Source organism: Rattus norvegicus, chromosome 16 (genome assembly GCF_021556685.1).
Source record: "Rattus norvegicus strain SHRSP/BbbUtx chromosome 16, alternate assembly SHRSP_T2T, whole genome shotgun sequence".
NCBI classification, from domain to species: domain Eukaryota; kingdom Metazoa; phylum Chordata; class Mammalia; order Rodentia; family Muridae; genus Rattus; species Rattus norvegicus.
Genome location: NC_141549.1, coordinates 8,274,013 through 8,298,151, shown reverse-complemented (window position 1 = coordinate 8,298,151; position 24,139 = coordinate 8,274,013). Strand labels below are relative to the sequence as shown.

Here is a 24,139-nt window from a genome sequence, read left to right as displayed (position 1 = left end):
GAGCATGTGCATCCTTTGGGCCATATTTGTGGGCGAGGCAGAAGGCCCCGTTCTTGGCGCACTGGGGGTCTGTATGGCCATCAGTTCGCAGTGATGAACATGACGATGACATCTCTGGAAGTCAGTCTTTGACCAACCCACATAGAGATACATTAAAAACTAGGAAGTGTCCATGTCCTTTCACACCCATCAACAGGTGACAGGCCCAGTGTGGTGTTCCCTGAGAGCTGAGGAACTTTAGTCAGACTTCCCATGTCAGGACCTTTCCAGCTCAGGGCTGTGGCTTTGAATGGAGCACATCTTCAAGCAAGCTTCCTTCTGGTCCCCTTTCACGTTGCCTATAAAGATTCCTTGCCATCTGTGGGCTAGGCCAAAATTCATCCCCAAATTTGAGCCTATCTGCACTCCGTCTCTGAGAAGCCATTACTCCAAACATCGAGTCCATGTTTGCTTTAATTGCATTGAACATGGAAACAGCTGTCCGTTGGGGGAACTACTCAGGGATTACATCATCGCTCCTATTGATGCCTTATTGAAAGAGGAACTCTTTGCACTTTCTAGTTGATGGATGCTTCCCCTCGCTTAGCTTCAGAGATGTCAATTCATGGTTAGTGTTTTCTTTGGTAGAGAAAGAGCGACTAGACACATTTTCTGAGCAAGAATACCGAAATATGTCACTTCAAATAGGCACCAGGAACAAACTGCTCACTGCCCCTACTCTGAGAGTGCTTGTGTGGTTTCCGTTTGGAGAAGGCAAAGAGACCAGATCTGCAGGGATGGTGTAAACCTTCTAGTCCCCCTTAAAAGGAAGTGTTCAGTGGGTTCCCCCATTCCCACAACCTGTGTAGCTGTGACCAGGACTTGAGAGAAAAAGGCTTAAGTGACTCTGTAACAGCTACAGCTTCTGGGTGGTTCTTAAAAACATGTATCATTCTGAGTGGAACGTGTTCATGTCCATGTGTGATATCTCTAAGCTTTCACTGTATTCAAAAGAGGGTAGGCTTGGGGGTCCGTCACCTCTTCATTGCCCCACTCTCCACTCACAAGTGTCCCTTCAGTGTCTCCATTTGCCTGTGTGGCTAGGCATGCAAATGAGGAAATCTCTTTGTATCTGCGAGACACTGCACATACAGCTGCTGGCACCCTGTCAAACACAGTATTCTCTATGGTAACCACGGTATCAATGGTGTGCTAATAGTGGCTTTCCCCCTTTGGAAGAAGATGCTTTGGAAAGTCCTAGTACATTATTCCAGTCAGTCTTCTTCTTTTCTTTTTTTCCTTTCAAAATCTATGCTGCAGACACAGAGAAAGGGAACAAGATGCTGGTGTCATCAGAAAGGGTGGACTTCCTCACCGGTTTCCTCAGGAAAACAATAGCTGCTCCATTTGGACCCTTTCCTATAAACACCAGAATTATTCACAAGGAGCTCTGGATCTGTGGGAATTTTACTGCTAAAGGACTAAGTTTGCAGGACAAAATTTACTTTTAAAAGTTACTACAGGCTTAGGAATGCCACTTAGAGGTAACGGCCCATTAGATTGTGTACAAAGCTTTGGGTTCAAACCCACACTCTGCAAACAAAACGTTTGGTTCTTTTCATTTGTTTTAAAATGCAAAGTGGCTTTAGCATGAATGCCAAGAGAGATTGTTTATGTACTGGCTTACAGTTTCCAGGACCTTCCAATGTTCGTTGTCCCGTGAAATCTTCCAGAATCCTAGGAGGGGTTAAATCATCTTTTTACACATACAGAAAATCTGAGGTGATTGGAGAAGGCCGAGAGATGAGCTCTGCAGGGATGCTGTGAAGCTCCTATTACCCCTTAAAAGGAAATGTTCAGCGGCTTCCCCCACTCCCACAACTTGTGTAGCTATGATACAAGTTGAGGTAATTAAAAACTCAAGTCCCACAGTGAGATAGAGGGCACAACTCACACACCAGCTGTGTTTAAAATAGATAATTTATCATATGTACATTGTAAAATTACAAGCCAAACAATGTTTATAGAGTATGGTAAGGGGCCACCGGAGTACACATACATCAGGAAGCATCGTTAATAGCACTTTGGAAATCAAGGTGACTCTCTTACTTCTATTAAGTCTAACATTTTTGTACATTGTTTAGGTCCACAGAGCAACTTCCCCCATGGACTTATGTCCCAAGGTCCCCTGACAGCCACCCAAGGCCATCATGCTTCTCATCCAAGGCTGAGATGGCCAAAGCACTTGTCAAGAGTTGGTTCCTCCTGGACATAGTTTCCCCAGTGTGGCTTGTCCTTTCACTTCTATGCTGAGGGAATGGCGAAAGGCTCTGCTCTCTCTGGAATGGGAGCTGACCGAGCTCGGCACACTTTTCTCACTTACGTGATGTACCCACTGGAACAGTACTCGAGTCTTAGGAAAAGAGAGAACGATGTCTTCCTAGGAGTCTAGGTCCATTCTGCCAAAGGGGGACAAACACTTTACAATGCTGTTCTTGTAGCTCCACAGCCCTGGTGGACTATGGGTCTAAAGACATAGGCACCAGAATTTTCTGAGTCAGACCTCAGGCTTTCAACCGTCAGCACCCCTGCCCTCACATGGCCAGCTTCAGAGGATCATTAAAAACAATGGATGCCATCATGAGTAGCTGCTGCCATCACCACCAGTGGCTTGCTGCTCCCTGGGTGTCCCAGAGCCTCAGAGAACTAGTGAGTCCATACATCCCACCTTTCTCTGTGACCTTTACAGGCATTTCCTGTGGCTATAAACTGGGCTCTTGATGTCTTAGACAGAGCAAGAGTGGCAGATTAGAATCAAGATTTAATTTCCCTCCCAAAACTTTAAGGCTCAAGAAGAGAAGAGGGTGATACGATTGGCTCAGCAGATGCTCTCAGAAGCAGAGTCCTTGCACTCAGGATCAGGCCAGAGACATGGCCAAGGGCTGGCCGGTCCCTTCTCTTCTGGGAAGTGTGTACCTCGTAGAAGACACCAGAAGGCTGCCAGAAGAGGCTCCCCCATCACGTTGAAGGCACAGGTGAAAATACAAAACTGGGGCATTTGTTTCTGAGTGTCATAAATAACTGGGAGCGCAGGTGACAGCCAGAGAGGAAGCCATCACTACAGCTTGTTCTCCTCGAAGAGGATCTGTGCATACACGGTGCTGGTGGGGATGCCTTTGGCAGCCTGGTGTGGTTTGATCAGCTCCAGCTCGGCGTAGGTCAAGTTTTCCTCGGTGATCTTGGGCTACGTGGAAAAAAAAACAAACAAACAGCAAAACATAATTCAAGCTGACAACAGTCAGTCATCCGCTGTGTGCTCATTGACCAAGAATATGCTTTCACAGTATTAATAGGGTGAGGAGGGAAATGTGTAGGGGAAAATAGGTAAGAACATATGTACAGACAACTCACATTAAAGGTGTAGCTCGTGGCTCCATATAGAACGCCATGCTCTGCCAAGAGGCACTGTGGTTAATGTTTACGTTAGTATCGGTTACTCACGAAAGCCACTGGACTCTATCTCACAAAGCAGAGTAATAGCTATGGCCAAAAGGAAATATACACGACGCAGAAACAAGCCTACTGGCAATTAATAATAAACTTAGAAAATTGACGAATGGTATCATCACATAGCTAGAACTTTGGAGTATCCAGAAAATTATAATGAAGAAAATATTTAATACATGCTAACAAGTATAGAGAGAAGAGTGGTCATGAAACATTCTAATTTAAGTACTTTATTACTTAATAACACAAAAAGGGTTAAGTATTGGCTTAGTTTGAGGTCCCATTGCTGGGAAGAGACACCATGACCATGGCCAACTCTTTTAAAGGCAAACATTTAATTGGGGCTGGTTTATAGTTTCAGGGGTTCAGTCCATTATCAATCATGGCAGGAAGCATGGCGGCATCCAGGCAGATATATGCTGGAAAAGGAACTGAGAATTCCCCCATCTTGATCCAAAGGCATAAGAAGGAGACTGTGTGCTACACTGGGAGTAGATTGAGCATTTAAGACCTCAGAGTCCACCCCCACAGTGACACACTTCCTCCCACAAGGCCACACCTCTTAATACCACTCCCTATGGGCCAAGCATTCAAATACATAATCTATGGGAGTCATTCCTACTCAAACCACCACGGGCATCAAACTCAAGAAGTTAGGAAGTGAACAAAATAAGCAAAAGACCAAAAAAAAAAAAAAAAAAAAACCAAACCAAAACAAAACAAAACAAACAAAAAAAAACCCAAAAACAAAACAAATAAAATAAGCAAAATAATTACAAAAAACAGCAAAAACAGAAAATATACAAAAAACATCTAAAATCGGGTATTTGAAAGTACCCAGAATATGCTATACTGAAAAACCTATCATTATAAAAAGGAAAAAATATAAAAAAGAAAGAACTAATAAAACGGAAAACGAAAAAAGGAAATAGAATACAAAGGAAGGAAGTTTTACATACTGTTAGAAGACTGCTTGTCTCAATATACTAAAAATCAAAATTGAAACTCAGGGTAAAATGATAATGTCCCAGAAAAACATAAATGACAAATGTTAAGTGTAGAAAAACTGAATTTGCTAAATACCCCCAGAGGGGCAGTAAGGAAGAGCTGCCTCTTTGCAGCACCGAGAGAGCCACTGCAGGGCATTTCTGAAGGAGGCACCTAGGAACATCTCACATCAGAGAGCACGAAGGAAGAAAACCTTGTTGGGTTTTAGAACAAACCCTGTGCTCATACACGGTTTAATTCAGATTTATTTAGGAGGGTTTAAGAGGCACGTAACCACATTGACTATGACAGGTAATCATATATTCAAGTGGACTTTATTTGGGAAAGCAGACATGGCTCAGTATTTTTAAATAGTTAATAGTAAAAGATGGAAAGAGAGAAACACCGTGGTTCTCTCTATAGATGCTGGAAAGCCACTTGGTAACACTGGAAAACTACTCCTGACAAAATCAACCTTTGAATGACAGAGTCACAGCTGTGTGTTTTCTTAATACGAATAAGAGATGTTAAGTTAATGAAAAAAATAAAAAACTGAGTGTGGTGGCACACACTTTTAGTCCCGGCACTCAGGACGCTGAGGGAGGTGGATCTCTGAGTTCGAGGCCAGCCTGGTCTACAGAGGGAGTTCCAGGACAGCGAGGGCTACACAGAGAAGCTCTTTCTCAAGAAAACAAAATGATAAAAAACAATTGGCAATCCAAGTCTGGAGATATTAAAATCAGACAACTGAACTAGTTTAAATACGGTAATACTGGGAGGCGAGTAGACATATGTATCAGTGGGACTGGCTAGAGACTCCAGAAGCTAACTGAGTGAATGCTATTGGACTATGTAGGAGAAAATAAAATAAAATGACATCACACCCTACATCACTCCGTATAAGTTTAAAATATGTAAACTCCTAAAACTATTGGACGAACGCATGGAGAACTTTCAGGAAAATCATCTTAGGAGTAAAGATGATTTTACAAACGGGACATCATCCTGCTCTAGATGGCAAAACTCTAAATAGAATCAAAGAACGATCAAAAAAGAAAAAGGAAGATTATTGCGGCTCAGGTCTAAGGAGCTTACAGTTCAGCAAAGATCTGGACCAACAATCCTCTAGGGAACAAAGAAAGGGGTGTCAGAGACTACTAGAGGTTCCCAGAGAAGCAGAGGATGGCAGAGACCCCTGGTGGCTCCCAGGAAATCAGGGGATGGCAGAGACTGCCTGTGGCTCTCAAGAGATGATGTACAACAGCTCTCACACAGATGAAGTGAGACAGCCTCGCTCATCCTGAGAGACCTATAGTTTTGCTCCTAGTTCTTTGAGAGCTTCATTGGTGTGTTCTCACCATGTTCACCCCCTCCTCAACTCCTCCCAGATCCTCCTTTTGAGCACCCAGCTAACCTCGTGTTCTTTTTCCCATCCAATTCCAATGTGGCTCCCTGTATGTTCATGGACGTGTGGGCTTTCACTGGAGCATGGTCAAACTCTAAGTGGCAACATTCATAAAGAAAACTGACTGTCCCAGCGGTCAGTTGCCAGTAGCCCCCTGCCTGGGGCTGGACCTTCCCCGTCACCTCCTCTCTCCAGTTTGGTCTGCCTTGCATGGGGCTTGTGCATGCTGACACAATCGCTACCACCGGAAGCCACAATTTTAAATCACATTTATGTGTGACTTTTTGTCTTTAAGTTTCCAGACATGTTTTAAGCCGCCCAAACTATCATGTCTTCTTATCTACTCCTGACACGATTATTTTTGGGAGCAAGCGAAGAAAAATGAGAGATCCTCATGTTCTTCGGTGGAAACCTGAGAGTTTATAGAATGGAACATATGATGTTGTAATCTTAGACAACCACAGAGCTAGGGCCTGGGGTGTAGTTCAGTAGTATGCTGCTCCCCAACTATGTGCAAGGTCTGGGATTTGCAACCCAGACATAAGCAAACATATCCACATGTTACCCTTGGAAATCAGCAACTGGAGAACCCAATAGCCATGATTTCAAGGGGTATAAATTGGGTTGCTGAGGGGACTCATGCCTTAATATATATTCTTTGCTTAGTTTGGATGTTACAAAAGGCTTCTATTTACCCGATGGTGCACTGATTAATTTAAATTTGTAACCGAATAAGTAGAAGTGGTCGCTAATGTATCAATATTCTCATTTCAGCAACTCTGCATTTCGAGTCTTAGATGTCAGACTTGAGCTTTTGGTTTTCAGCTTCTGTTTTGGTGTCATTCTGTGTCGCGCTCTTTTAAGACAACAAGCACACAAAGCCTACATGCCTCTATCTTTTTTTTTTTAGACAGGGACCATGACAAAGAAACCGTTGACAAGGAAGGGATGTTTCTCAAACGGGATGTCAAAGCAGAGAGCCTCTGTTCTTTTGAGACAAAACACCACGAAGACTGGAACAAGAGGCAAAAGGTAGACGAACTTCATGCCAGCACGTCCGGCCGGAGTGATTTCAAGCGATTGGCACAGGTGTTCCAAGTTCAAAGTTAAGCACATTTGTAGGGATGGGGTCTCTGCTTTCCTTTTGACACCAAGTCTTTACACTGCTTCTTAGCCGTCCACACTGTACCAGCCAACAGACCCCGATGTGTGCTCTGGCTTTCGCTTAATTACATTTTCACACTACAACGACTCCATTTAAAAAAAAAAAAACAAAACACCACGTGCCTTCCAATAAGTACTCAAAACCCAACTCATGTAAATTTTAGAACCCAGGTTTATGAAATCACATTGTCCAGTTTTTTATTGCATTACTGCAAAGCTGTATTGTTTTCTAGCATAGATTATCTGCTTATTCTTAAGTTATTTCATTACGTTTGGATATGAAAAATAACACCCGCTTCCTCAGTACAGGTCACCAGGCTGGCTTGGCTGATGTGTTGTTTTCATACATTTTTATGATGTTCCTATAGTAAACATAATTTAATAAAGCCAAAGCACACTAAATAAATAATTGCATCTAGAAAAGCAATAAAAACAAATAAAATTAGTACTTTCATAAGTGGGAAAGGTACTTCAATTACTGCTACAAGCAACAACCCTCCATAAAATGTGTACAACCATTTCCCCTATGCATATTTCTGGAGTGTAATAATTTGATTGAAGATATGAGGCGGCACGCGGGAGGCTCGGGAGTGTGAAGTGTGTACGGTTTACAACGGATGATGCATAATACTGGTGTTTGGCACCTCTGAAGGACACCATCGTTTTCTGGCAGACGCAGTGGGTTGGCACTATCAAACATGTGGTAACTACACTTCCCAGCTCGGTGAACTGGAAATAAAGTCCTCGCAGGCAAGGCAGGCAGGCAAATGTATTCGCCTCACTCGTTTTTTTTTTTTTTTTCTATCGGCCGTCTTTGTTTACGTTGATGTCTCAGGGAAGCTTATGCTCCTTTTAACAGGGAGGTTAGGGATCTGTAGCAAGGCCTTGACTGCTAGAGCCCAGGCACTGTCCTTGCAGCCTTGGCTAGACAAGGCCTACTTAGCTGAGGCACCATCCCCAGTGTCTATAGCAATTCCAGTCCACGTCAGAAGTACTGGGTCTATGGAGTGGGCCAGGAAGCATCCTTGTTAGTTCTCTACAGGCCACCAGCTCTGGAAACAGTACTCTTCAGGCCTGTGTGGAGGGGATAGACTTACAATCAGTCCTCTGTATCTCTCAGTTCTGCAACCAACTGTGGGTTAAACATGTTTGTGGGACAAGCCGCATCGTATTAAACATGTGGGTTTCCATGTCAACCCTACACAATACAGCACACGGACTCTTTATGGTTTTCACGTTTGCCTCTGCATCGTCGCCATTTGGTAGGTGAGTCATTAAGGGACGACCTCAAGTGAACAGAAGACATGCAGAGGCTACGCTGCCAGGCAGGTATGCACCATTGTCTGTCTTTCGGTTTGCATGGGGAGTTCTAAAAGCTTTCCTGCAAGGAATCAGAAGGCTGGATATGTGCAAGCATCACACCTAGAGCACAGGCTTCAGCCAGTCTACCCCACTGCTTCCAAGCTCCCTTGAAGCAAAACGAAAGCATAACAGGAACTTCCAAAGTGGGATCCACAGGGCTCTGATCGAGCCACTCATTATACACAGATGCTGCTGAGTTTACTGGAGGCAGGCAGTAGGACTTCCTGAATGGGTCAGAAGCACCTCTCCAGTCTGGTTTCTTCCTCCTCCTCCTCTTCCTCCTCTTCCTCTCCTCCTCCTTGTCCTCTTCCTCTTCTTCTCCTCCTCCTTGTCCTCTTCCTCGTCCTCCTCCTCCTTCCTATTATTATTATTGTTGTTGTTATTGTTGTTGTTATTCCTTCTTCCCCTCTTCCTCTTCTTGTTTTTTTCCAGACAGAGTTTCTCTGTGTAGCCTTGGCTTCCTAAAGCTCATTTTGTAGACCAGGCTGGCCTTGAACTCACAGATATCTGCCTGCCTCTGCCTCCCAAGTGCTGAGATTAAAGATGTACCACCACCACCCTTCGTGGTTTTATCTTCTTTTGCCTTTCACCAAGGCCACAGAACGACCTAGTCAGGTTCTCCTTTTGTCCCTCAAAGCTACTGAATGTCCACGCCTTGAAATCCACAAGGTTTGTACACGTATCAAGGCCCTCAGATGTCCAAGGCCTTTGTGTAAAATCTCATGTTCTGTGTACTCGTGTTTGTCCCCACATGCTCTAGTGCACTTTAAATGACTTCATCCCCAGATGAATTACAACATGAGGCACAATGTAAATTCTCAGCAAATAGTTGCTACACTGTATCATTTGGGGAATCATGAGAAGCAAACAGTGGAAAGTCTGTTTTTTGTAATTTTTGTATCTTTGTAAAGATACAATTACCCCCTGTGACTGGTCGAGCATACAAGATGCAGAATCTGCCCTCTGTGTGCAGCCACCCGGACCTCACACATCCCAACCCTTTGCCTTTTGTCACCCGTGATCTCCTTTTCATACATTTTACTCCTAAGGGAGGATCCTTCTTACAGCTGGAGGAAGGGTCTTTCAGCAGTGGGTGACAGAGAAGAGACAGTGAAGCATCCTGTATCTGAGGCAGCAAAATCTTCTAGCTGGTATTGCTGTGATCATGTTCATAGGGGAGGGGAGGACAGCTTTGGTATGGCCCTCACCTGCCTACAGAGCTGAGTGATAGGAGGAATTTGGACCAAGTTCTAATGCTAACCACTTGTCTTTTCTCAGTTCTACATCTGTGCGCAGGAACAATATTTACTATCTCATACTGAGTTTTGAGTGTGTAAATGAAACACACGTGTGTGTTTTGACACAGCCCCTGCCCCATAGAAAGGACTAGACACATAAGGCACTATTTGGACACCATCATTTTCCCTCTGCAAGCCAAATGTCATCTACCTATACACACGTCGAATCCTTCACACACCAACAAGAACTGTGTGGGCCGTGCAGGCCAGGATCTTTTTCAACAGGAAGAGATTCTGGGAAATTAGTTATGGGCAGAATTAGCCCCTCCCTGTCCACGTCCCATGTTGTTTATCCCACACCATCTCAGAATGTGAATGGGGTTGGAGATGGGGTTTTGAAAGTAATAAACATGTTAAGATGGGGTTGGTAGAGGCAATGCTAATCCAATGTGACTATTCTTTACAGCATGAGAATAGGACACAGGCTACTTAAAGGGATGACACAGCCATGTTTATCTTGGACTTGAAGCCTCTTGGGGAAAACATATCTCTGGTGTGTGAGTTACTTGGTTTGTGAAATTTAATTATGGCACCCTTGTATACCAATCTATCGGTCACAGTATAGACAAGGAGGAAATGCTTTCTTTGGGGGAAAGACCTTCTCATGAATGGGCACATAGTAGGACATAGTAGCACATAGTAGGACATAGTAGCACATAGTAGGACATAGTAGCACATAGTAGGACATAGTAGCACATAGTAGGATGTGCCATGTCACCTTCATGGGGAAGGGAAGGAGAAGCCAAAGGTCTGCTGCTATTCAGTGAGGAAGCAAATGGAACTGGAAGTAGAAGGCTCTGGATCCCCTTCACACGATCCTCCCAGATGCCTGCTTCCCTGCTGCCCTGCCCTCTATGGCTTGGCCTCCGAGTTGAGGTAATTCCAGCTAAGCTGTGGGGAGTCCACTGAGAGCCAAACAGGGACTTAAGCATGTGTGCTGTCTGGGAAGAGGGATGGTGGACTCCATTGTGAGGAAGGAGTGAATGACACCAGCTGTTAGCTGCCAAATGAAGCCTCCCGACCCCCCAGTTAGGAGCCTGGCTGCCAGATGACCCGAACCCCAATCTGGGTCAGGAACTGAGCCTAAACTCACTCTCACCTTTCTGACTGTGCACACGTCTGAGGAAAGAGGCTGGTTCACTGTCAGTGTTTCCTGCCCAGTCCCTACCCTGTCACCTGCCAGCCACAGTTCAACAAGGCCACTTCGGTGCTGTTGCCCCTCTTCCCTTTGTGCTGAGGACACAGGAAGCAGCAGAATGACTGCAGAGAGGTGGCATCTGGAGCAGCTGAGGCAGCAAGGATGACAATTGAGGCCCATGTGTTCAGGGTGGCAGAGGGAAATGAGGGGCAGTGCCTGTCTCCGACCTCAGGAAAACCCCGAAGCAGCCAGGGAGTCATGTGGCTGGGTCATCACAGGTGCTACTGTAAATATACAATGATAGGGGACTTTTGTGGGCTTTTTCCTGTTTCTCTAGAGTAGCTCACAGTGGGACAGCTGGATCATACGGCAAATGTAGGCGTAGCTCTTAAGAAACTGCCAGTCATCCAGAGGGTACCGTTTGCTCTCTCACTCTCTCACCTGAGAAGGGCATACTTCACCAGTTCCACTTCCTTAACGTCTCCTAGTTCTTCTTTACTCGTTTTAGTAAGTCTCAGGGGCACACAATGCCCCATCCTTGGAGAACCCACTAGCCCTACACTTAAATCCAAGTTGTCATTGATGGCTATGGAGCCAGGCTAAATTCTCACATAGCATGATGCCCCGTGATCACAAAGGCTGCAGTCCATTCTTTGCATCCTAGGCGTAAGGGTGAATGAAGGTCTTGGAGCCCGAGATGGCCTGCCAGTGGTGAGGACCTGAGACCACAGAACCAGTGTGGCCCGATTCTCTCAGCTCTAATTTAAGCCTTTCCCTGCCCCAGTTTAGGGTGCTGGTAATGGAAAGTACACCATGGGGAAGAAATGGCTTGACTGCTGACACCAGGAAAACCGACCTCAGGAGATCGGTAAGTTAAGCCTCTCTTCACAGCACACATACTTCAAGCTCCTAGTGTGCACATTCTGGGGGTTTCATCATCTTGTACATGGGTTTCCATGGAGTCAACCGAAAGTTTCTTTTCTGGGTGAGCAGGGATTTAATGATCTCTTATGCAGACTCCTGCAAAACAATACTTTCCAGTAGAGACTGCAGCTGGACGTGCGTGTTGAATTAACTTTGCAGGAATAAGAGAGAAATGCAATTGCAGCAGCTGCCCATTGCCAATGTGAAGAGTTCAGCCAGGTAATACTATTACCACAGCAACTGATCAATACTCAGGACACGGGAGCTCTGCGCTCACGTCACCTTAGCACTCCGATGTGAGATGGAGCTCTACAGAGTTGCAGAATCAGGAATCCACATCCCCCAAGAGACCACATGAATTGTCAGGGGCAGACTTCCTCTTCTCCCTTAAAGTGCTCATTTTTTATTCAACAGAGAAGGAACTGGTGAGACGCAGTCTCCCTGAAGCCCCCCACACACATCCACGGCCAGCGAGAATGCTGCAGCTAAGTATTTAGCACATTCTGCTCTCCCTGACCCAGAGCCTCTGGACTCCCTGAACGTCCATTCTCAGGAGGGGAAAGTATTGTGGCCAACATGCCTTGGACATGAACTTGGCCTGGTTGAGCGGCATGGATTGCTTCCAGGCATTGATGTTTATAAAAAAAAAGGATTTAGAGTTTTCTGGTGTGTTTTTAAATAAAAATAGAAGAGGAAATATAATAAAAGTAATATTTTTTCCAAGACAGAAGTGTTAAATGGCCCAGAGTGGCTTTGGGAGGTAGCTCGGTTTGCTGGCTGAGACTGGGTCCTTTTTGGGAACAGAGCTCAGCAGTGCACTGATAAGTAACTTTCACCATCCCATTCTGTTCTCACCTCTGCCACGTGAGGTGGGCCAACAGTCACACTCATATCACAGACAAGTAGCTTTTAAAAGCAGGAAGCTGCCAGGAGCGCTGACACACGTGCAATCCCAGCACGTGGGAAGTGGCAAGAGGAGAGTGATGGACTTGAGGCCAGTATGACCTATATCAAAAAACAAACAAAACATGGCAGAAGACGGTTTTATGGCACCAGGTTCATATGGGTTCAGAAGTCTCCATCTTGCCTGGGATCCGGCCCCTGGGAATGGCACATGGACAATACAGCATCTTAGCACAAGCTAATGCACACAGTTGGAAGCTAGGTGATCCAGACAGGCGGACAGCAGTCTGTTTCCCCAGCAACCGGCATCAGACGTCAATGGGAAAAGAAGCAGAGGTCAACTGCATGAAGCTTGGACACAGCACTCAGCAGGTAATGTGAGCTCCAACGGAAGAATCTGAGGATGAAGGGCATAGCCTGTTTCATGTATCAAGTCTTATCAGACAGGCTTATGTTTGAAATGCATGCGGATAGCTGCAAGATGAAGCCGAAGGTCGAACGGGAGGGAATGGAGAAGTTCAGGTGACTCCCAGTCAGTCACCAGGTCAGTTCATCAGCTCTTTGGGGTAGAGAGTCTCTGCTCCATGGTAAGAGTATGCTAGTAACCTCTGAGATGATTTATGGTGCTAGGATCAGAGGTCCAGGTAGACCAATAGCCTCAAGGCCTTGAATCATTTCTATTCCCAAAGCCATCATGGAGCTATAATGGCTCACCAAAAACCACCCTGACTGTCTGAGCCAGATCCAGAGACACAGAGACCTAAATGTCTCCATGGCACATAATACGCACTTGCTCTGTTGCCTCAGCCTAGGAGTTATACCCATGGTTCTCATCTTGACTTCCAACCTCTTGTGCTTACATAGGGTCTGAGGTCCAACAGTCCAGTGTGCTGGAGGACTACAGGAAACAGAAAAGTCTGAACTCGGAAAGAAGTGGAGACAAAGTTTTCATCTATTGAAGTTTGTTAACATCCTGGGCTGGACAGACTTGCCAGGAAGTCCCCAGCCAAGCAAATTCACACAATGGTTTTAAGTCCAAAGAGTCCAAAGGGCACTTATTAAAAGGCATCCTTCATGTATGCTCAATATGACGGAAGCCACGTGCCCAGGCTAACAGGTCTTGGGACAGTCACAAGTCACCATCCATTTAGGTAACATGTTGAAGTCAGCACAGAAGGACCAAGGACAAACCTTATAGGTTCAAGATTTTACAAATGGACAGATGGATGCCTCTAGATTTTACAAACTCTAATTTGTGAACAGAAATGATTATATATCATGGTCTCAGTGAGGCTCCCATACTTGAAGCTTCTCCTGGCTGCACAGTGACCGCTCCATAAGCTGATGTAAGTGTTTCCACATGAACCAGGAATGCGCATATCCCCAGTGCCTTCCCAATGTGCTTTTGCAGGCAGCCACTCTAGGTGATGCTTTTGCTTGGAAAGAGTGTTTGCTTATCTGCTTCAACCAAGACCATGACTCAGAATGCAATTTCTAACCCTTTCCTCACACGGCCTATCACACTGAATCACACGAGGGTCTCTATGGTGGTTGATGCTCAAGAGCCTTGCCCTCAGAAACAAGAAGGCTGCCATCCATAAACTGTATGCTGGTGAACAAGGCACCTAACATGTCTATGTGTTTCCTCAGCTACAATGTACGACTTGTACATTGCCTCATGGGATATCCACAGAGGAATTCCTGCCAGGACTGCAGGAAATGCTGTGTGTATGGCCTACTGTTACTGTCAGTACTAAATAAACCTATGCGTGCTTGTGTGTGTGTGTGTGTGTGTGTGTGTGTGTGTGTGTGTGCGTGTGTGCATGTGTGTATGTGCTCATGAGTGTGCCTGTGTGTGTGTGTGTCTGTGCATGCTCGTGTGTGTGTGTGGCTGTGTGTATGTGCTCATGAGTGTGCCTGTGTGTGTGTGTGTGTCTGTGCATGCTCGTGTGTGTGTGTGTGTGGCTGTGTGTATGTGCTCATGAGTGTGCCTGTGTGTGTGTGCTCGTGTGTGTGTATGTGCTCATGTGTATGTGTGCTTGTGTGTGTGTGTGTGCTTATGTGTGTGTGCTCATGTGTGTGTGTGTGTGCTCGTGTGTGTCTGTGCATGCTCGTGTGTGTGTGTGGCTGTGTGTATGTGCTCATGAGTGTGCCTGTGTGTGTGTGCTCGTGTGTGTGTATGTGCTCATGTGTATGTGTGCTTGTGTGTGTGTATGTGTGTGTGTGCTTGTGTGTGTGTGCTCATGTGTGTGTGTGTGCTCGTGTGTGTGCATGTGTGTGTGTGCTCATGTGTGTGTGTGTGCTCGTGTGTGTGTGTGTGTGTGTGCTCATGTATTTTGTGCTCATGTGTGTATGTATTTTGTAGTAATATGTGATATAACCTTGCTAAGTGACAAGTTAAAGTGTTGCCTGGAACAGGCTCTCCATCTGTGACCTAGACTGAGTGTCCTTGTCAGGCTCTCAGAATCTTGTCCTTCCTGTGCCTCTCTTAAGCTCACTCCATGTGTCCTGCTTGCAGACCAGAGGTCCAGCCACTGAGCACTTCTTGGACATAGCTGGGCAGTGCTCTTCACTCAGGGATGGCTTTGGGCCCTAAGTTCGTATCATTTTCTCTGTCCGAAAGACTCTCCCATGCACCAGGGTGAACACTGCTTCTTCCTGTTATCAGGCCTTTTTCTCTGATGTGTTATCTTCCTCAGCAAACACAGCCTTTCCTTGCTCCCTGCAGGACTCTGCTGTTGTCACAGCATGTAATGCCCCTTGGCACTGCAAAGTCACATCTTTTATCTTCTGTCTTTTTCCATTAGACGGTAGCAGTGGAGCCTAATAGTTCCTGGCGTGATGACAGCCCTGGGCAGAAGGTTCTCTTGCAGTCACCTTCACTCTTCATGTGCAGGAATGAAGACAAACACCTCCGTTTGTGATCAGTGCAGACTTGGTCTTTGATTTCAGCCTCTAGTGAATTCTTTAAATATATTCATGGCTCCATCCTGTAAGCGTTCGGCAACAGGACAAAATGAAATAAGCCCCAAGGAGTAGTGTCTCTGGTTGACTTGTGCAAATGTGCAAAAGCCCATCATGGCTGACTCTAACATGACAGTGATATCTGATCTCTCTGGTAGGGTAAGAGCGGGCTGGAGTACACACTGGCTTTGCACTGATCTCCAGAAAGACACGTCTTGGGAAATCCCGAGATGTGTACACATGTGTGTGATTATGATGCAAGAGTTTGAGTGTGTGCGTTTGCACCCATGTGTGAAAGCCAAAGGTTAACATTTTGGTTTTCCTTGATCCATCACCACTTTAGTTTTTGAAAAAGGGTCTCTCACTGAACCCAGAATTCACTGGCTTAGCTAGGCTAGCTGGCCAGCGAGATTCAGGGATCTGTTTGTCTCTGCCTCACACCCCAATCAAGGTGGCTAAAAATGTGCTGTACCATGTCTGACTGTGTGTGTCTGTGTATGTGGTGAACTCTGTGCATGTGTCCTGCTCGTCCCACAGAGCTTAGGTTTCATGTGTGTACAAATGTTTGCCTTCTGTGTCAGCATCTTGAACTCAAGTCTTCAAGGATTTCAATATGAATAATTTTTTGGCAAATCCATCTTCCCAGTCCAGAATGTGAATTGAATAAGATAATAAAAGAAAACCAGCCTGTCATCATTAAACAAATGCTTCTAGAGATATCTCCCACCTCGGGAGGAAGGCGCAGCACTGTTCCTCATGAACTCCTTTCTCCCTTTCAACACTTTTGGGGACTCTACTATAACACACAACTGAGTTCTAAGCTTCAAGAAAAACATAGGCACATGGCTTTCAGGTTTAAAATACAATCAACATAGATGGTAGACAGACAGACAGACGGACAGACGGACGGACGGACGGACAGACGGATTGATAGATGGATGGATGGATAGTTGATATTCAACATTGAGGAAAATGTAGGGAAGTCACCATTCTCATCCTTTATGCAGAATAAAAGGGGAAAAGTTTTTGGAAGAGACTAGACAGACTCTATCAAAGCAAGAGTTATATGTTACTCCAAGTTTTAAAATATCTCCAACAGAAATGCACTAAAAAAAGGGATGTGTGCAGGGGTATTTTTCACCAGAACACCCTTCCTAAAAGTGGAAAATAAGCAAAGCATATATGGCCAAGAATTGTGAGACTGAATGACCCCGGGCAGTCAATAAAGAGGAATAGGTTTGTCATGGAGGAAATAATAAGTTGTCACCAAGCACCTGTTTGGATCAGGTCTGATATGTGCCAGCAGGGGAACATGCCTCTACTTCATCCCATCTGAGACAATAAGGGAGTTGCCCAAGAGTTAAATGTCTATCCTCATTGATAAGTATTATAACAGGGTCTGGGACATGGAAAGGGACATTGAAATATCGTTCTAATCATCATTGTTTTCACCACCACCACCATAATCACCACCAGTACAACCATCACCACCAGTACCACCATCACCACCAGTACCACCATCATCACCAGTATATCCATCACAACCAGTATAACCATTTTCACCAGTGCCACCATCATCATTAGTACCACATTACCACCAGTACCATCAGCACTGGTACCATGCCACCACCAGTACCACCATCATCACCAGTATAACCATCTTCACCAGTACCGCCACCACAATCCTCACCATTACCACCAACACCATCACCTTCATCACCAATTTATCACCACTCTCACCATCGCTGCCACCATGATAATCATTCCCATCACAGTAAAGTTGCCATGGTACACAGGGCACAAACTAAGAGTTAAGGTCAAAATGACGATGGGGACACGGATCATTTGTGAAGTTTACATTTCAATATACATCATACACAATGAATGCACGAAGACTGCATTAATAATTTGCATCTCTGTGCTTATGCACACTCCAAGCAGAAAGTCCTAAGGCTATATCCTACTGGGTTTTGGTCATCCTATATATATACGTATTGATAATTTATTGATTTAGGGCTTGAGAATCTAACCCATTCCTAGAGCCCAAGCTTGCCTTGTCAACACAGAGCCCTGGGTTTAATCTTCAGCACTGGGGGAAAAAGGAAAAATAAGTTTGTCTCTAGATTACTCTAATTATAAATTATAATTTAATTTACTCAGGGAAGGCAGCCCTCAGATGCACCATTGTTTGGTCATGGGCTCAGCCTCTCACAGCTTTTCTTCCTGGAAGTCTGGGTGCACGCCTCAGCTGCGTGGATGGCTTGCGTTCTTTCTTTCCAAAACTGGCACTTCATTTCTAGTATTCTCCATGTGAGATTGAAAAAGTCTTTTAATAACAACTCTAAAGTACCCTGTGTTCAAAACTGAGCTTTTAAATGAAATAGGCTTAAAAATCATCAAATGTGAGCAGAAGCGATGATATTGTTTCATGAGATTACAAAACCAAAATAGAGCAAAAAAATTTTCTGAAAAAAAATTTCCCAGCAGTGCAATGATCTTAGAAATGAAGAAAGGCAGCAAATCAGCTAAGCTGAGGCAGAAAGCGAGCCGTGGCGCTTGCTCGGGGAGGAACAGTTCCTGCAGACACCGGGGGCAGGGCGGGGGTGGGGGACACACAAAATGAGGTCCCACTTGACTCCTAGGCACAGGGTGAGCCAGACACTGGGAGAGGTCATCTCCCGTCCAGTCTGCCTGTCACTGTTCTGCAGTCCAGCTTGTCACCTTGGCCATGTAGTTTCCTAGCTCAGGTCCTGCTCCTGCCTTGCTGCCTTGCACCTGTCAGCTCTCGGTGACCACTGGGAAAAAGTGAGGTGGAGGCTAAAAGGGGGATCTGAACGAGCCAGCCATGCAGCTGATAAAGAAGCTCACTTCCTTTAGAACCCAGAACATCATCAGCCTTGACAATGGAGAGGCAGTCTCCATTTGTGGCACTTCTGTGGTGGACTCGCACAGTCTCCCCCAGTGAGGTTCCCAATGAATACTTAATCTATTACTTTCTCTTAAAAGGTTCCCTTGTCACCACCCGACCTCCACTGTTTCCCTGTCCCTGACCCTCCCCCTCTCTGTGTCTCTCTGTGTCTGTCTCTATGTCTATTTCTGCCTATGTCTCTATCTGTCTCTCTCTATCTCTGTCTTTCTCTCTCTGCCCCGTCTCTCTCTGCCTCTGTCTCTCTCTGCCTCTGTCTCTCTCTGCCCCATCTCTGTCTGTCTCTGTCTCTCTGTCTCTGTCTCTGTCTCTCTCTCTCTCTCACACACACACATATACACACACACACACACACACACACACACACACACACACACACACACAAAAATCATCAAGCCCTCAGTCTACAGCTCCTGGCTTCTCAAACAGCAGAAAGACCCCCGACCTGGCTGATGTGTGTGGATGCTGCCATGTGACTGAGCGCTCTTACACAGAAACGACCTCCCCATGTCCCGGTGAACAGACTCCCTAAGCAGAGGATGCTCTCATTTCCACTTGCGCATGATCACTTCCGGTTCTGGAAGCCCGGGCACTGGAGCTCCCTAGAGGAGAGGCCCATGAAACCAAATGACTTCTGTTTCCCCCACTCTCCTCTGTTTCAAAGCTTGAGCATCGATTCTCTCTCCAGTCAACATACATAACTCCCTGTGACAATAACGGGATGTGCATGTGCACCAAGGGGGGCATAGAATTTTTATCTCTGTAAAAATGGTACTAACATGGTACAAGCAAAGTTTTTGTTTTTTTCCCAAGGCTTTTACTTGGGGCAATATATCGTACATGTGGTTGTGGGTTTTTTTCCTTCTTTTTAATTTTAAATTGAGATTATGAACATATTTTATGCAGGTTAATATATCCTTTTCATGTAAAATTTAGCTGAAACCAGTTCTAGCACATTAACGACAACAAGAGAAATTCTCTGGCTTATTATAAACATCCTTCAAGAAACCTGAAAAGCATGTCCTCTGGAAATAATTTTGTTGGGATCTGGAATATTATTAAAATCCTCTCAGAACTCTATCACTGGTGCCTAGTGGGCCTCCGAGCTCTTTTCTACTACTGATCTGAGGAAACATCCTTTTTGGCCTTGGCAATGTGTTCTGGATGGTGAAAACAGGGCTGGAGGAAGGGGCTAGGTAAACACAGGCCAGCCGCAGGGACCCGGCTGATGGCTTCATGATTTTCAACCATGCAGACAGAGAGAAACAGACATCTTTTGGAGTGGATAGCCTCTTCTCTCACCACTGAGCATTCTGATCTCTGGGTTTCCCTGAGAGGAGATAGTTTACTGAAGACTTTTGAATGGGTAAAAAACTACTGACAAATTACTCAAAGTAGGTAGTTCCTAACATGTAAAGTACCCCACAATGTGTTCATACACTCCGGGTGTGGGTATGTGGGTGGGTGTGCCTGTGGTTGGAGCAGGAGACCTCAAGGACAAGCTTTGTGGGGAGCCAACAGCTCTGGGAGACAAGGAGGGTAGCAGTGGTAGGACAGAAAGCCCTGGTCTCCGTGTTTCCAGGGGTGGATGCAGGGTAGGGTGGGATACAGGAAGCAGTGACAGATGACGATGCCCCCTGCCCTCCCACTCACAGGAAGCCATGTTTCATGCCAGAGGCAAGAGGGAGCCATTGGAATATTCTAGTCAGGGAAATGACAGGGTTGGAGCAGTTTCGGGAAAGCCCCTAGGCAGCAATGCAGCGGATGGATTGGAGGGAATAAGACAGGCTCCACGAGACACTCTGGGAAACTCGTGGTAATTAAGTCCACAGTGTTTCTGGTTTTTCTGTCTTAAGCCTCTTACTCACAAGAACTCATTTTCTCTTTAGATAGTAGGGGTGGTCTGACCCCTCGGCAACCCTGCCCCGGGAGGCTTAATTACAGAGAGGAAGGTCTCAGGGGCAAAAGTAGAGAGGAGTGTAGGATGCTGAGTAGGGCGCAGTGGTCATCATACCCATTTAACCCTAAAAATGATTCTCACTTTGTTTCTCATTAATTTGGGGGTGCTACTAACCTCACCCCCTTCCTGATACTTTTCTGCCTTTAAACTTGATTTGCTTCCATATCAGCCACTGTATTTTATTCCCCTGACTCAATCTCTAAATCAATAAACTGGACTAATTAAAAAAAAAAAGGTCAAATACATTTCAAAAGCTCTCCAACTAATCGGACACAAGGAAGTAGTTAAAAAATTTCCCTAGAAGTATGGGATTTATATTCACAGACTTCCAAGGCAATGCCATGAGGGTGTTTGACCAGGATGAGGGGACTGCGGGTTCCCAGAGGTTTCAGGGAGACTTTTTGAGGTTGAGTTACAAAACAAACAAGCAAATAGGTGCATCTGTTTCCGGAGTGTTCTGCAAGCCTAGAGAGTTCTGTTTGTTTTGTTTTGTTTTGTTTTGTTATTCTGGTAATGAGACTGGGGGCCCTAGGTCTGCTAGCTGTGTGCTCTGCCTCTGAATCCTGCCTCCAGGCCACACACAACTTTCTGAGTGTGTTCTCTCACTCTCCAGACGACAGAGGACTCTCTGTATTAGAATAAGGACTCACTTCGGACATGCAGATGATGGGACAGACAGCATTGTCAGATGGCCAGGAAGAACCCCTGTGACCAGGGACCTCACTGCCAGGTTGGCAGAATTTGTTATTCTTTAAATAAGTGATAGGGAGTGCTGCTTAGATACCTTGACTAAAAAATGCCTCTCGGTAGCTTTTTTTCTGGTTTACCACTTCCCAAAATAAGCAACTACTTTCCTCTACTGTTAATTCCTAAAATAATGTGTTTCTCACAAGCCGTCATGTTGCCTTAGAAACATTAAAAAAGCACTCCAATCTCCTAATCTCTGAGTGTTGCAAACACTGGGATTCATGCGTGTCATCTGGTTGACACTATAGTCTAGACTAGTGACAGGAATCATAAGACACCTAGAAGAGAAGCTAGTATACAGTAGATGATCAATAAGTGAGTGAAGTCCTTATGTCAGCCTTAGCCCTTCTTCTCAAAGGAGAAATTAGATGAGTTTTTAAGAAGAAAAATGGTAGGGTAGCCAAGGACCCAGCCAGGATGTATCTCTTTACAGAGTATGGCAAACTGATCAGCAATAAAGGTAAACACCTAACCGGTGGAAGCATATATACATACATACATACATACATACATACATACATACATACATACATACTACATACATACATACGTACATACAGACATACAGACATAATACATACATACATACGTACATACATACATACAGACATACTTGCATACACACGTTCTTCATACATACACAAATACATGCATACATATACACAGAGACATATATATGTACACATAAAAACATTCATGTAGATACATATATATGTATCCATGAGTGCATGTGTGTATTGTGTGCCTCCAGGTTATTGTCTAAATTACCCATTAAGGTCTTCGTCAATCAACAAGTAGCTACTGACTTAAGTTTCAGCTACCATCAAGGCTTATTGATCTGAGAAATAAATATCGATCAAATTGAGACGGAGGTCAATGCAAACGTCCTGGGGCAATAAATCTTAATATTCATCCAGCTCTGCAGATAGCAGGCCTGGTAATTTTGTCTCTAAAATATTGACTACACAGAGGCCTGATTGAGTTCAGCTCCTTTTTTTTTATTTCTGTGAGTTGTGATTGGTAGAAACTGGTATCAAAATTAACTTGCCTCTGTGAGACATAGGCATAAAAATTTTAAATTCCTTACATCCTAAATAACCAACAGATAATTTTGTACTTAAAGAACTATTGTTAAATTTTTCAATGGGGCTGGAGAGACAGCTCAGTGGTTAAGCATACCCACCACCCTTGAGTTTCAGTTTACAAAGTCACATGGAGACTCATAATCATCTGCCACTCCAGTTCCAGGGGATCTGATGGTTTCTTCCAATGTCTGCAAGCACTTGACTCACACACACATGTGCACAGGCAAGAAGGCAAGACACTCATATACATAAAGTAAAATAAATACAATACAAAAGGGAGAACGGTTTCATCAAACTAACCATCGTTTTGAGATATGTGTAGACACCTTGATGTACTATTTTGTGAAGAGCGTCCTGTGCTGACCGTTTACAAACATTTTATTTCATAGTTTACTTTGTGTCTTCTCATAATCATACAGGCTATTTTCCTATAAATTTTTATGTCAATAAAGACGCTCAAGGGCTGGAGAGATGGCTTAGCAGTTAAGAGCACTAGCTGCTCTTCTAGAGGGCCTGGGTGCAATTCCCAGAACCCACATGGCAGCTCACAACTGTCTGTAATTCCAGTTCCAGGGTATCGGGCTCCCTCTTCTGGCCTTCTTAGGCACTGCGTGCATGTGGTGGACAGACAGATGTGCAGGTAAAACACTCATACACTAGAATCAAATAGAAACATATGTAATCTGTAGTTTGAACACTTGCTGAAATACGTTTTATTTTAATTTCCTGTACTGAGTCCCTGTCCAGGGAAGCTTGACAGTTCAAAGGGTCAGCAATGAGGCCTTGTGACGGGGACTACAGTCATTATTTTCAGTGCTGATGTTTCCAGTGTTCTGATAAGCCACAAAACCAAAACCCACTTAAGACAGCATTTTATACCCATGCATCCCACAACCAGGCTTATATTTAACGGATAAAGGAGAGGAAGAGCCTAGCAGGCTGTAGACTAAAGAAAGCGATTGGATTCAGGACTGGTGACTGTCTTCCAGCCGACTGGGAACCCCTTCACTCCCCGTAAGCGGAGTGACCATGTGTCCTCACAGAAGAAACTGGCCAATGAGGGACAAGTCTTACTGTGAGAACTAAACATGACGATATGTAGAACGCACATGCATGCACGTCGTGTACGCATATCACTGGAATACGTCCAGAGAACTCCAATACACTGCTGTCTGCTGTGACGGACATTGAAACAGCTTTAACAAGCTTTTTCCCTTCCTATACTCTACACACATTCATCTGCTTCACGGTGTTCGCAACAAAACAAATCACAGATTATTAACCACTAAAAACTACATGCGCATACTGATATCAAAGGAGTTGGTGAACAGCACAATGAGGGAAGAGGAGGCTCCCTCTTGCAGAACTCTAAGTGACAAAGACAAAAAGGCTGACGGAAATGCAAGGCCACTGACGCACCACGGCTCATGCTTCCTTGCACAGAGGCGAGGATGACGGCGAGCTTGGTGAGCAGAAGCCACGACACAGCTCTCTTCAATAAATATTAATTCATTGTGGTGGCAAACAGGTTCACAAATTCTTGATGCCTTCCCTTTTGAAAGGTTGCACCTAACCTCTTTTGCCTGCTTTGAGAGTGAACTGGCTATTGGGGATGGTTTCTGACACATATGGGACAGACAGAAAAAACAGTGTGGAGCCAGGGAGGAGTGACTTCATCACGAGTTGAAATGGGCCATCACGTCTAAAAGGTCACACCGAACCCTGCCCCTCCCCGACCTCCATCAGCTTCAGTTACAGGCAGTCAACCTGCGTCTGAAAACCTTAAAGGG

General features: G+C 45.0%; 1 protein-coding gene across 1 annotated transcript in view; it reads right to left on the bottom strand.

Moving 5' to 3' along the window:
* Positions 1 to 1,941: 1,941 nt before the first annotated feature.
* Positions 1,942 to 24,139, bottom strand: part of Vstm4 (V-set and transmembrane domain containing 4) — a 79,972-nt gene continuing 57,774 nt past the window's right edge. The window contains exon 8 of the mRNA NM_001029920.1: positions 1,942 to 3,223. Within this exon, the coding sequence (NP_001025091.1) occupies positions 3,098 to 3,223 (126 nt within the window). The 3' untranslated portion in view covers positions 1,942 to 3,097. The remainder of the gene's footprint in view (positions 3,224 to 24,139) is intronic.